Below are 12,347 nucleotides of genomic sequence, written 5' to 3'. Positions count from 1 at the left end.
AAAAACCCTAATGCAGTTAAGTACCTCCCCTCACCTCCCTCCAAATCCCAGAAATAGAGGAGTAGATATTATGAGGCAGGTTTAGTTTCTAGCAGCTTGATCTTTGCCTTTGTGTGCAGCTGGCTTTGTGTGCATTGATGTCCTGTTGGTAATTATCATTCTGTTGACACCTGTATTCACGATGACACCCCTATATCACATTTTCATCACAGCGTGAAATGTCGCTCTTTTTGCTTTTGTTTTGTTTAGTACTATGAGTTTAGCCCAGAGTTGAAAAAAATAGACACTTCTCACAACACACAACGGGACATTGATAACCTTGCAGCTTAGTTACTGATCCTATCTCACTGCTTCCATCTCTCTCCTTCCTCCCACCCCTCTTTTCAAGCAGACAAGGTTTTCCCTCAACAAGCTGATGACAGAATAATTTCTCCAGGTTGATTGTTTGCCCCACATGGTCTCTGGAGATCTTCATACAAGTGGAGAGAAGCAGATCAAAAGCCTGCAAGAAAAAAAGAGGCAAAGGATTGCAAAAAGCCACCATAAAGATCCTACTCAGGTTTCAGCCTGATGATGAACAGGCTTGTAAAGTATTCTGAGACCTGTCAAATTTTCCCATCTGAAATCCAGGCCTATTTTAAAAAGAATTTTCATAATGAGTGTCTCTTTTCCCCCATCCACAGGCTTGGAGTATTTTCTGAAAAAGTTCTGCAGGGCAGAGGAGTTGAACACTTGATCACATGCAGAAGCACGGGATAGATGGAGTACAGCTGACTCAACAGCTACAGGGGATTTGGGTAAGTGCCCACCATGTCAACCAACTAGAACTTACTAAAATATTGGTGAATGTCGAAGTATTCATTACTTCTAAAAGAAAATTCTTACTTTATCACCTGTCAGGCAAATTTAAGCTCAAAAGGAAATCTCAGTGGTAGTTTGTTGGGGAAGAAGTACGCAGGGAATGGCTGATGAAAGCATGATGGTAAATAAGCATCCAACTGTGACTGACTTTTGCAACTTAGCTTTTACCTGAAAGTACTCAGGCCAGACTTGTGCTATTAATGGGAGGGAAGGAAGATTACAAACCCCATGCAATGCTGAGGCTGTCAATGTATGTTAAACCCACTTAGGTTGCTTTCAGGAGGGAAACAATCAATTGCTTGAAGGAGACAATGTTATCCAACTTGTGGTATCCGCCTGTTCCCACAATCATTGCATTGATGGAAGGAAATTTTGATAACGAGACTTCTTATCTGGCTCCACTGCAATTGAATGACATGGGGTCGCTGATTGGAAATTACATCGTGTCCGGTCACAAAGCTGACTGGACGTGATAATTACACCACCTTTGTTTATTTTTAAAGTAGTAATAATGACAACATATTCTTGAATGAAGACTGTGGGGATTTGAAATCAAGTCTTCAGTTAAGCTGATGAACTGATACAGTCTAAATTGACATAGTTACTATAATTGCTTTGGGTACTGTGGGGGAAAACTTTAAGAGCTGCAGAAGATAGGAGTGTTGGCCCTGCTTGCATGTTCTTGATCAAAGAATGTTTTTACAAATGCACGATGTTTTATTTTCTTTCAGCTAGCTCTTAAGCGGTACCACTCAGGCTTGTTTTAGAGGTTGGCTAAAAAACTACTTCAAACCTTGGTTTGAGTCCCAAATGGCTATGAGAGGGACTCAAAACATGGTGAAAGAAATATCCATAAGTGAATATTTTCTATTTCACAATAGAAATAGTTTTTCTTTTTAAATATAAAGCTGCGAAGAGTGTAAGTGCTCTTTCATTTCACGGTTTATGAAACCTGTGGTATTACATGCTTTCTTTGACCAAGATATTAGCAGCATTATTTACTGCAAATTCATTTAACTTCTAGGCATTAGATAAAGCTGTACTGTACTGCAGCATTATTCTACAACTTTGCTGCTTAATTGCTGTTTCTAAAAGTAAGGAAATTGAAGTAATCATGATGGCATAAACTGTTGCTGCTTTTTGTCAGGGAAGTCTTATTTTACTTGTAACTTTTCAAGCTGCTAACAGATGGCTGCAGTATAATCTACTTGCTACTGACATCAAGAATTATTTTACTGAAGATTTATATTTATATTGCTCTCTTCAAAAGCATAAAAAGAGTAATTAAGTAGAATGATACTCATTTAGACCTTTATCTGCCTGTGTGACTGCAGGGCTCTGCGGTCAGGCAATAGGATTAAGAGCATCTCATCACTAGATCAGCATGTTTGAATCCAGACCATGGTTAGAGGCAACTGAAGGCCAGTAGCATGGGATGACACTATAGGGGCCTATATAAAATGATTTGATAGTTTCTGTAAATTTGCTAGCTGATGAAACACCCATAATAATCATTGGTCTGAGAAGGAAATCTGTAGACTGAATGTGTATGTGCTGAGAACGTATTTAAGCTCAGTAACAGTCTCTTCGTTCCAGGTTTTGGGGACACTCTCTGTACACTCCCCATGCAGGTGACATGACACAATTGTTGCTTTTCTGTTTCTGTCCAAGATGAGCCTGGACTTGCTTTAGTCTCATTGATTTTCAAATTGCAGTGTCTCCCACTAAAAGGGAAAGAGAAACACAGTGCAAACAAGCTGCAATAGAACAAAATAAGCCCAGTTTTTTATTAGTGTTGGATTAATTAGACAATATCCTAAGCAGTGTAGTTGTGTTCATTACAGATACTTCTCTATCTAGTGTGTGAGTGCAGCACAGCTCGTGGTTAGTTGACGGCTTTTGTTTTGTAATCACATTGTTTGTAGTATTTTGTAGCTGAAGTGAGAAGTGAAAAATCCAAAACGATTTTTATGTTAGTTTTATGATGTGAGTCAGAAATGCAGTGACCTCAATGGAGAATCTGTCAATGTTTTCAGTTGGTTTATATTTTTGGCATTTCAGTTGAATCCATTGAAGTCGTACTAAAGAATTTAAGAGCTAAACCACAAGATTGAAGAAATGCAGAGAACAAAAATCAAATTACGTGGATGTTAATGATGAAAAGGAGGTCTTATTTTGTCAAGAACATCCACATTTAGGCTACAAGGATTTTTCTCAGACTGTTCACTACAATAGTCTCTAAATCTTATGCAGAATTTCCTTTCTTTTTTCTCAGGTCCCTTGCTGATGTCAAAGTTTTTCTGATGCAGTAGACAGTATGAAGAGTGTGAAAGTGAGAGGATAATTTGTTCAAAGTTCTTTAATTCAAGTCTGAAGCTTTGACCATAAATCACTTCCTTCAGACCTGTTTTCCTCTCAGATCTGCTTTCACTGACAACTTACTGCGCTTCGTATCTGCATGAGTGTCCTGTGGGAAAGGTGGTTAATTGATGCAGGTTGGAAGAACAGAATAGAGATCACTCTCTTTTCTGGGAGGTTCAGGAGGTGTCCTTCTGTGCATTTTTATATGTGGAACTTAAAGCTAATTTGTGTTTTCACACTTTATTGAGGTATCTGTGAAACATAAAGTTAGGAACATAATTTCAAACAGAGAGTTAAATTTTTAGGTTATCTATCAGGTATGTATTTCAGTACCTTTATTGTATGATAGGATTGGCATGATTTGGAAAACACTAGCATTTCCTTAAATCATTAAAATAATTATCTGGAAGAGAGATATAAATACACTATTGAAGTCACCTTTCTGGGACTGCAAAGCAAATATTCAGACAATATGTAAAATTCAACTATTCCATCACCAAGCATAGCTATGGTAAAAATAATATGGAACAGTGTAAGGGGAAAGCAGCACATCTAAACAATGTTAGTGTTTCACTAGTGGATGCAGAAAAAGCTAGAATAACTGATATTTAGCACGGAGTAGCAGGTAACTACTCCATAACCTTGACAGTCTGAAGTGAATGAGCTAAATCTAGTAAGTCAGGATCTCTGACTTGTTCAACAAAGGGTTGTTTAGATTTATATATACTTTAATAACTTTATTTCCCCAATAGTCTGTCTCCTTGAAAGAAAATATTAGCTGCTTTGTATAAATTTCTTAGAAATATTTCATATAGTCTTATTCTCCACTTGATCACTCTTTCTCTTCTTACATTATAAATATGCAGTTAACTTAGTTTCTTTTCAGACTAGATTAATAAAACCTCAGTGCATCCAAGGATTTGTTGTAAAAATGAAGACAGACATGTATACTAAGGTACAATGTGTAAATTTTCTAATGAATATTTCGAAGCATTAAAATGTAGTTTTTTTAACAGCTTATTGGCAGTATGGTACACCAATTAATTTCCCTAGTCATTAGGCAGGTGAAAAAACAGTCTCAGCTGGAGTTTTGCCTATCTGAGGGTATGAGATGAAGCTCCACACGGACCTAGTGCACATCTCTCTAAACACACCTGATTCTATAGATTCAAGAGCACTGCATGGCTGTAAGACTTCTATTATTTACCCAACATACACATTTATTTCTCACTACCAGTAATAAGATTCACAAAACATACTGAGCTTTGTCTTTTGGAAGAAGATCTAAGTTTTCAGCAGAGTTTAGAGTTATTGTTTCATTTCAATTCATAAGCACACTATGGATTGCTTCCATATAAATTTTTTATGGTCTTGAATATCAGTTCCCCATGCAGCATGCTGGTCAAACGTTTGAAGTCTTTCACATAAAAGTCTAATAATTTTGGTATGGCTTCCTTTTGTGGAAAATTAACAGCTTTCTCAGACCCTTTGGCTTTTTTATTCTGTGAAAGAGATTATTCTAAAAAGACTGGAAAATAAACCAGAATTCTTTTAACTTAAGCTAGGATTTTTTAAACCTTAGAACCAAAGCAAAAGGTTTGTGTATTGTTTTTTGAAAACTGCAAAATTTATTCCCCAGTCTCATTTTCTTTGGACACTGTGGGCACCTGCTTGATTCACAAGCATTTGAGACTTAGATTTTGAGACTTCAGCTATCATTTAGAATTTTTCAGGTAAAGCTGCTGCTTGATTCTGGGAGAATTTTGATTACGGAGAGGCTCCAAGCTTTGACCCAACATTTAATTACAAATCTGGCATAGCATGAAGCTAATCCAGGATTCTTGTTTTTAAATATCAAAAATTGAGGGGAAATATATGACTAGCAAATAAGCACAGGTCATTCTAGGGCCAAATAATTGATGCTGATGGCAATTCAATGTCTGACTACCTGTGTGCATGTAAAGCACGGTCTTTCTTGTGTAGTCTGCAACTGCTCTTTGTGTTCTGAATAGCTGTAAGAACGAAATTATTTACATATTTAAAGCTAGTTTCCTATTTTGTGGCGGGAAAAAAAATCTGGTCTCTTTGTACATTCTGAGCCGCATTGATTTCTGATGTTCTTAGTTTTATTATTTCCTCATGTGTGTCAAATTATTACATTTGTTGTATTTCTGTGCTGTAAGCCCTCAAATACTGTAATTTTGGGAACATACAGTCTGCTCACAGGTCTGGCTCCATCATCAGCTTTAGTCCTCTGTTTGGGAAACTGCTGAACTTCAAGATACATATGTGTGCCTCTGTGTGTATATATCTGTCGTATATATATGTGTGTGTGTGTGTGCATGTCTGAGCATATTTATTTTTTCAGCTTTTCAGGTTTTGCTAGGTGTCAGAAATTAATGGAATGGCACTATGGAGCCTGAAATCACAGAAATCTGCAAGAAAAGATATGCTGTGTTTCAAGCAGAAGGAAATGTTATAGTTGAAATGTGTCTTAAATCTCAGATGCCCTTTTTTTTCTGTAACAAGCCTTTTGAAAAAAGGCAATTATCACTTTTTGGTAGCCTTATCTTCAAAACAGTTACTGCAAAGATCCAAGTCCTGTTTTACCTGCATCGGAATATCCAAGGAGATAATGTGGGAGGCAATAGTGAAAACAATCTGGATAATTCATTGCAATGGAATGTACAAGTTAAAAGAGAAAGTCCCACTGAAGAGGTAGAGAGGTATTCTTCTGGTTTTTTTTTCACTGGATCACTTTTAAGGGATGGCAAATGATCTAATATGTGTTTAGGGGCAAAGTGGTTCTGGAAGACTTGACAGCGGTTCAGTTAATGCACTTCACAACTATTCACAACTTGAGTGCACATGCAAAAGCAAGTGTGGCAGCAAGATGAATGTAAACCAAAAAGATGAGGAACTATTTTGTCATGAGATGACTGAGAAGTACTTGCTGAACTATGTAATGATAATTTGAAATTATTTTTCTGAGTAGAAGTAATGCTTCTATTCCATTACTTGTAGACACCTGATGTGTATCATTAGACAACATTTAGGCAGTTACTAGATATGTATAAAAACACTTATAAATGTTCCACCAGCTTTATTATGTGCTTATCACATATACAATTTTCTTTGAGAAATTTTTTTTATTACTATTAACTGTTTTTATGAAAGACTTATCCAGTCAGAAGGCACAAAGATCACCATATTATTCTGCAGAACTGCCACACCCTGTGAATGAGAAATCAAGAATAAGCAGAGTATTACAGGAAGTTCTCATAAAGTACATGATAAATATTTGAAATAAGTAATATACTCAGAAGTCAGAACTGGCTCAAAAATGAATTTCAATAAAAGTGTAGGGCTGAATCAGTGAATGTTGTAGACAATGGAAAATTTTTGAAGAGCTTTTTAGAGAGGATGGGAAAAAAGAGAAATGAATATGAGGTCATGAGAGAGGAAAGAAGAGGAAATTTAGACAGGTCAAACCACGGCATCTCTGTGGAATTAAATTCCCAAACTGACTGCTAAAACCTGTCTTGTTTAAATCATAAACATCTTTACTTGGAAATTCTGTGCAGGTTTTCTGACATGGTGAAGTTTATCAAAGCAGGGATGAGGGCTTTGTAAAGTGATAACAATTAAATTGAGGACTGCATGTTGCAACTCTGACCTCTCTGTACTCTTCAAAGATATGCAGCACAGAATCTGATTCTTGGCACATCAGTGAAACCTGATATGGGTTTGCCAGTTGAGAGTTTATATAGAGATGGTCACATTTCCCTTGCTGTATGTGTTGGCATCTTTGCAATCATGGAAGTTTCCTTAACAGCCAAGGATGTTTGCTACTGGATCAAAGAAGACCGTTTTTGGAAAGCGCCAAGAGCAGTATTCCTTGAAAAAGGCTTAAAGAATTACATACCTAGTTGAAGAAAAAAGGGCAAATATCTTCCACATGAATTTGACTCCTAGATTATAAATCACCCCATTCCTAGGACCTGCATATTATCTTTACTTTTTTTGTAAATGGAATTTAAATTTCATGCTCATAATCAGGCAATAAGGTTATGATGTTCCTGTTACTATTTTGACAAAACTTTTATACTTCTTTCATTGGATGAAATGTTCAGCAGTATGAATATGGTACAAATCTTTCGGTTAGGATGCCTTATACATTTGGGAGACTGAAGTTTACAAATTTCTGTTGAGAGATAACTTGCCAGAGGCCTTTAAGACCAGGCTGGAAAAGCAGGAATGGCTGCTTTGATTCTTGCTGGGGTGGGTAGACAGGTGATGTTGGCTTTTCAGGGTGCTTTCTAGCCCTGCAGTTCTCTTGAGAAATGAAAAATAATGCCTGTTCCTAACTTATTTAATCAAAATCAGCAGGATTCAGCTCAGCTGGTGATGTGGATCTGCATGTTGATCCATTTACAGATAAGTCAATAGCCAGAAAGCAAGTAGGACACTATTGGTTGTGTTAAAATCTGAATTGTTCTGAATACAGCTAGAGAAATAATGCTATAAATACTTAATGTCTTAATTCAGATTTGTTCCTTAGCAATCATCTCCTCTTTCTCCAAAATGCAGCAACATAAGTTATGTTTAATAATTAAAATTTTAGAATTTATTGTTAAGTTCTACTTTTCATCTAAAATAAAAGCTACAGCTTTGTTAGTGGCATCTTTCATTAAATTCTTTTCAAACAGCTTTTTTTTTGCTAGCAAAAAACCCACTGTGAATGTTAGAAAATTGAAGTCAAATTGAGATCTTGGTAAATTGCCCTTAATATATACCATTGTAATGGACATAAGAAACCAGACCGTATACAAAGAACAGTAATTGCCACTTTATTGATGTAACCACTGTTCAAGTCAAGGAAAGGCTCCAGGACATTGGAGAAATGCCAATTTTCTGAAGTATAAAATGTTTCTTTCAAAATAAAATACGAATTTTCATAGTAAACAAACATAAAAACCAATATTTTGCTTCTCCATCTGAGAGAAATAGAGGGGGTGAGAAGATCATGAAAATACATAGGTTTCATAACAACCCTGTTAGAAATTTTATTTTCTTTCTCATGATTTCACAGTTCTTCATCAGCATTAGCTTCAAGTGCTGCCAACCTCCACAGGAGTCTAATGGAAAAAGAGTAAAGGGTCAAAAAGTGCTTTTGCTTAGAGTTTCGTATCCACCTGAAACTAAAAGGAGGTTGGATTCTTGCTGTAAGTCACACTTTAAGGAAGTTGTGCAGAACTTGGTGGGAAAACTGCTCTTGGATGTGATAGACAGCAAAAGTCATACCTGACTTACGAAACATGCATGCTTAGCTGGAAGATGGTGTTTTCAATTCTGAATTTTTATTCCATGTACTTCTAAGCAGACTTACACAGGAATCAGTGTCTGTACATTTGGACATACCTTTGACTTTTTAGAAGAATTTGGCTCAGTTGTGGTTGATATGTTAATTGACAAATCACTTTGGGAGTGTCCTCTAAGGATCTTTCTTTCAACACAAAGCATTAAATCGTCGGTTTGTGTACTCTGTAAACATGGTTTGAAAACTAGTGAAAGCCTTTCTGTTATTGAGCAGACTTTAGCTCAGACTGCTGTGTAGCCACGAAAGATTCAGTTAAGAGTGAGGATTTGTCTCAAATGTTCTCTCCATGTGCAGTTGCCAGCTCTTCTCAGCAGTGCATGACAGCCCCTTGCCATGACAGATACAGATGCATTTAGGGGTACTTCATCTCTGGAGTTTGCAAATGTTCTTTATGCACTTGGAGAAAGGTGATGATCAACATATCTGTATCTGCAGTCTTGGAGGTAGCAAACCTAACTCTTAGAATGGCTCAGTTCCTGTCTAGGCAAATGGAGACCATTGCCACACGTGGGGTCTATGTAAGCAGATCAGATGTATTCTCTAGAATGACAAAATCTTATAAAATAATAATAATAATAAAAAAAGTCAATGCACTTGGATTCATGGACAAAAATCTCAATATTTTGGGATATTTTTGACAAAAGCATATATCAGAAATTTTTTTGGTTGTGCTAAATACTGCAGGTATTGGAGACATCCTCCCAGAAGGAATAATTACTCAAAACCCTAGAAATTCATGTATTCTGATCTCCTGATCTGATTTCCAGACACAATTCAAGTAGGTGCAAGTATCTGTACCAGCTCATTATGTAAACTCAATATAATTCCATGTGTGCTTCAAAGAATGAATGTTTGGCAAATAGATATGAACTAATTTTTATTCTAGGACCTTGAGCCTGAGAATTGCTCAGCAAACCATTTATCTGTATGGTTTTCAAGGACTTAGAACAATAGTTTCATTTTAGCCAAGATGTCTTTCTTAGGTAATTTTTACACAGAAATGTAAAAAAAGCTGTTGGAGTTTAAATATTTAATCAATTCTCATCTGTCGATTTATTTTACAGATTCTTTTTTCTTTTATGTCATCCTTGAGTGTCTTCTTTTTGCAACAAGTTATGATTAAAAGTTGTAGAAGTTAATAGAAATTACACATAACTCAGAGGTAGAGAAATGGGCCCTGCTGTCTGTGACCTCGTTCCCATAAGTTTGTGAGCTTTATCCCCAGTTCCTTTGCTGGAGACCATCACCTCCTGAGCAGTTAAATGTCTGCAGTAAGCATCTTTAATGCACTGAACAGATGTGTGTAATAACCACTTAATGTTTTGCTAGGTTTTGCAATGGAACAGGTATGGTTGCTGCTCCTGCTGACGATTAAAGTGCTTTCAGTGACTGCTCAGTTCAATGGATACAACTGTGATGCTAACCTCCATAGCAGGTTTCCTGGTAAGTGTTTAATAGACTTTTTTCTAATGGCGTCTTTATTGTCTTGGTTCAAAGCAGTGCTTATTTTTAAATACAGAGCTTTAAATCTGTCTGAAGCCTGGGGGTAGGACTACGTGTTAAGTGAGTGTTGACTATCTCAGTGACAATGAACTTCTCTAATATTGCACTTTACTTTCTTCTAATTACACAGTGGGCAAAATTTAGTGCCTCACTTCAACATTAAGTGCTTGGTTAGGGACAGGTGAAGCAATGGGATATGTCTACCTATGATGTATGCTCTTGCCTGTAAGTAAATGGAAATTAAGTAATTTTTTTGGATATTGGATGTTCAGAGCTGTTAATACAATGAGAAATAGAAATGAAATGTCAGTCTTAGTGACATGTGTATCAGGGTTTATTCAGCTAAAGCATCCTTTTAGTCTCTATTACATTGCTTATTCTTCCTGCTTCAAGTTGTATTTTGGGCAGAATAATAATAGTAATAAAATGGCTGTGAATGCTGGAATACTGTCTCTATCACATCTTGTTTTTCTGAGATAGCAATTGAATTGAATAGTTTTGTAATGAACTCTCAGTATAGTATTATGCTGTAATACCTTTTGTGTTGCTGCTTTCTGAATAATAGTAGTTTTGATGGTGGTTTTTTTTTTTTTTTCAGGAAGGGTCAGCTCTTTTATTAAACTTCAGTCATCAGAAAGCAGAAAGTGTGCTTGTTTTCCTTTTTTACCACCACACTGCTAGATGCTTTGTTGATATAAAGACCAGCAGTGGGTTTAACCTTTTTCCACTTAATCAATATGAATATGAAGAACAGAGAAATAAGACATGCAAAGAAGATCAAATATATTGTCTCCATTCCTGAGAAAATCATTGTTTAACTGAGTATTTCACAAGCTAGTTATATATTTCCCTTCTTAGCAACAAGTTTTCTAGGCTTGCCTCAGATGTGTGGGTGAATTGTGCCCACCTATCTCAGATCTACCTTTTAAGTTATTTTATGTAATTGTGGGTGTTTTTTTGTTATTATTCTGGCTTCTTGAGAGGATTACAACAGCTGGAGGTACCTTTAGATTCATCTTTCTATTTTTTAAAATTTTTCTCTGGTCATTTTTTGCACCAACCCTATGCCAACATTTATTTGCAATGCAACACCTGTGAACTGAATTCATCTCTTATTGTGGATATTTAGGGGCCTCTTGCAGTTTTGCCTCATAAAAAAGGGTCATATCAGATTCCAGGTCTGCCAAATCTCAGTGACTTGGGAGAAAATCTGTTTAGGTTACAAGAAAATAGACTTTTTTTATAGTAAATGCTAATGACTCCTCACTGCCTATAGGAACTCAGAACAGAGTCCTACTTTTTCTTGTTTCCATCTAGGGCAGTAAAGATTCAAAAGCTGGACTTTAATCAACAGTCTCAGTGCTGATTTTGAGAGCTAGGAAAGAAAAATAATTCTGTTTATTAGTCATGCATTTGAGACGGGAGTAAAAAACAGAAAACCCATTTTTTCCCAAATTTAGAAGGTAGGTAAGCAATAGTCAGCAGGAATGAATTAAAAATATCCCCGTATTTGGCAGATTGAAAATTCAGTGACTTCTTATGCCAAAAGCTAGATGTGTTCTAAAGAACACATCCCTCAGAGAGTTTACCTTGAGAAAAAGACTTTATTTCTGCATTGCAGTAAAGCATAGCTTTTAGAAGGCTTTTGGGGGATGGAGCCATAGCAGTCTGTCTTTAGCTGGGAAATGCAATTTTGATTCAGGGGACTCCTGTAAGTACATATTGAGAACTTAGCAGAAACTAAGAAATGTTACAGCTTTTTCACTAAAATGCACTGTGCATTTTAATTCAATATCAAAGCAGTGATTTGATCAAACAGGAAGTAAATGCAGAGAAGCTGGTTTTGAACTATAAGTGTCTTCACATGACTCCTCTGCTGGAAAGAGTTTTATCAATAGTGTTCTGTGGCAAACTCCTGTCCTCTGAAGTTTTTTGCTGCCTGCTCTGGGGTGAGTCTTGGCAATGTGTGGAAGGGTACCAGAGCAGAAGGAGGCAGTGGAGCTCCCAGCATTTGTCTCATCACCACATGTCTGTCCTTAACTCAAGATGGTCTCTGTAGTATCTATGTACCTCCTGAACTTTACTCTGTTTTGCTTGTGACACATCCATGAGTACTGTTGTCTATAGGTAGCTTGGGTGATTTGAGTCAGAAAGAAATCAAGTGGTTTGCTTGTATGGAAACTCTGTGACATAGAGGTCATTGTATTTAAGGCTTCATCAGATGGGTGACGTAACCTTCAAA

General features: G+C 36.6%; 1 protein-coding gene across 1 annotated transcript in view; it reads left to right on the top strand.

Moving 5' to 3' along the window:
* Nucleotides 1-437: 437 nt before the first annotated feature.
* Nucleotides 438-12,347, top strand: part of ZPLD1 (zona pellucida like domain containing 1) — a 30,607-nt gene continuing 18,697 nt past the window's right edge. Inside the window, exons 1-2 of the mRNA XM_064644184.1 lie at nt 438-797; nt 9,932-10,045. Coding sequence (XP_064500254.1) covers nt 9,940-10,045 — 106 coding nt within the window. The 5' untranslated portion in view covers nt 438-797; nt 9,932-9,939. The remainder of the gene's footprint in view (nt 798-9,931; nt 10,046-12,347) is intronic.

The sequence above is a fragment of the Pseudopipra pipra genome, chromosome 2, assembly GCF_036250125.1.
Source record: "Pseudopipra pipra isolate bDixPip1 chromosome 2, bDixPip1.hap1, whole genome shotgun sequence".
NCBI classification, from domain to species: Eukaryota; Metazoa; Chordata; class Aves; order Passeriformes; family Pipridae; genus Pseudopipra; species Pseudopipra pipra.
The sequence above is the reverse complement of the archived record's forward strand: the minus strand, read 5'-3'. Positions and strand labels throughout refer to the sequence as shown.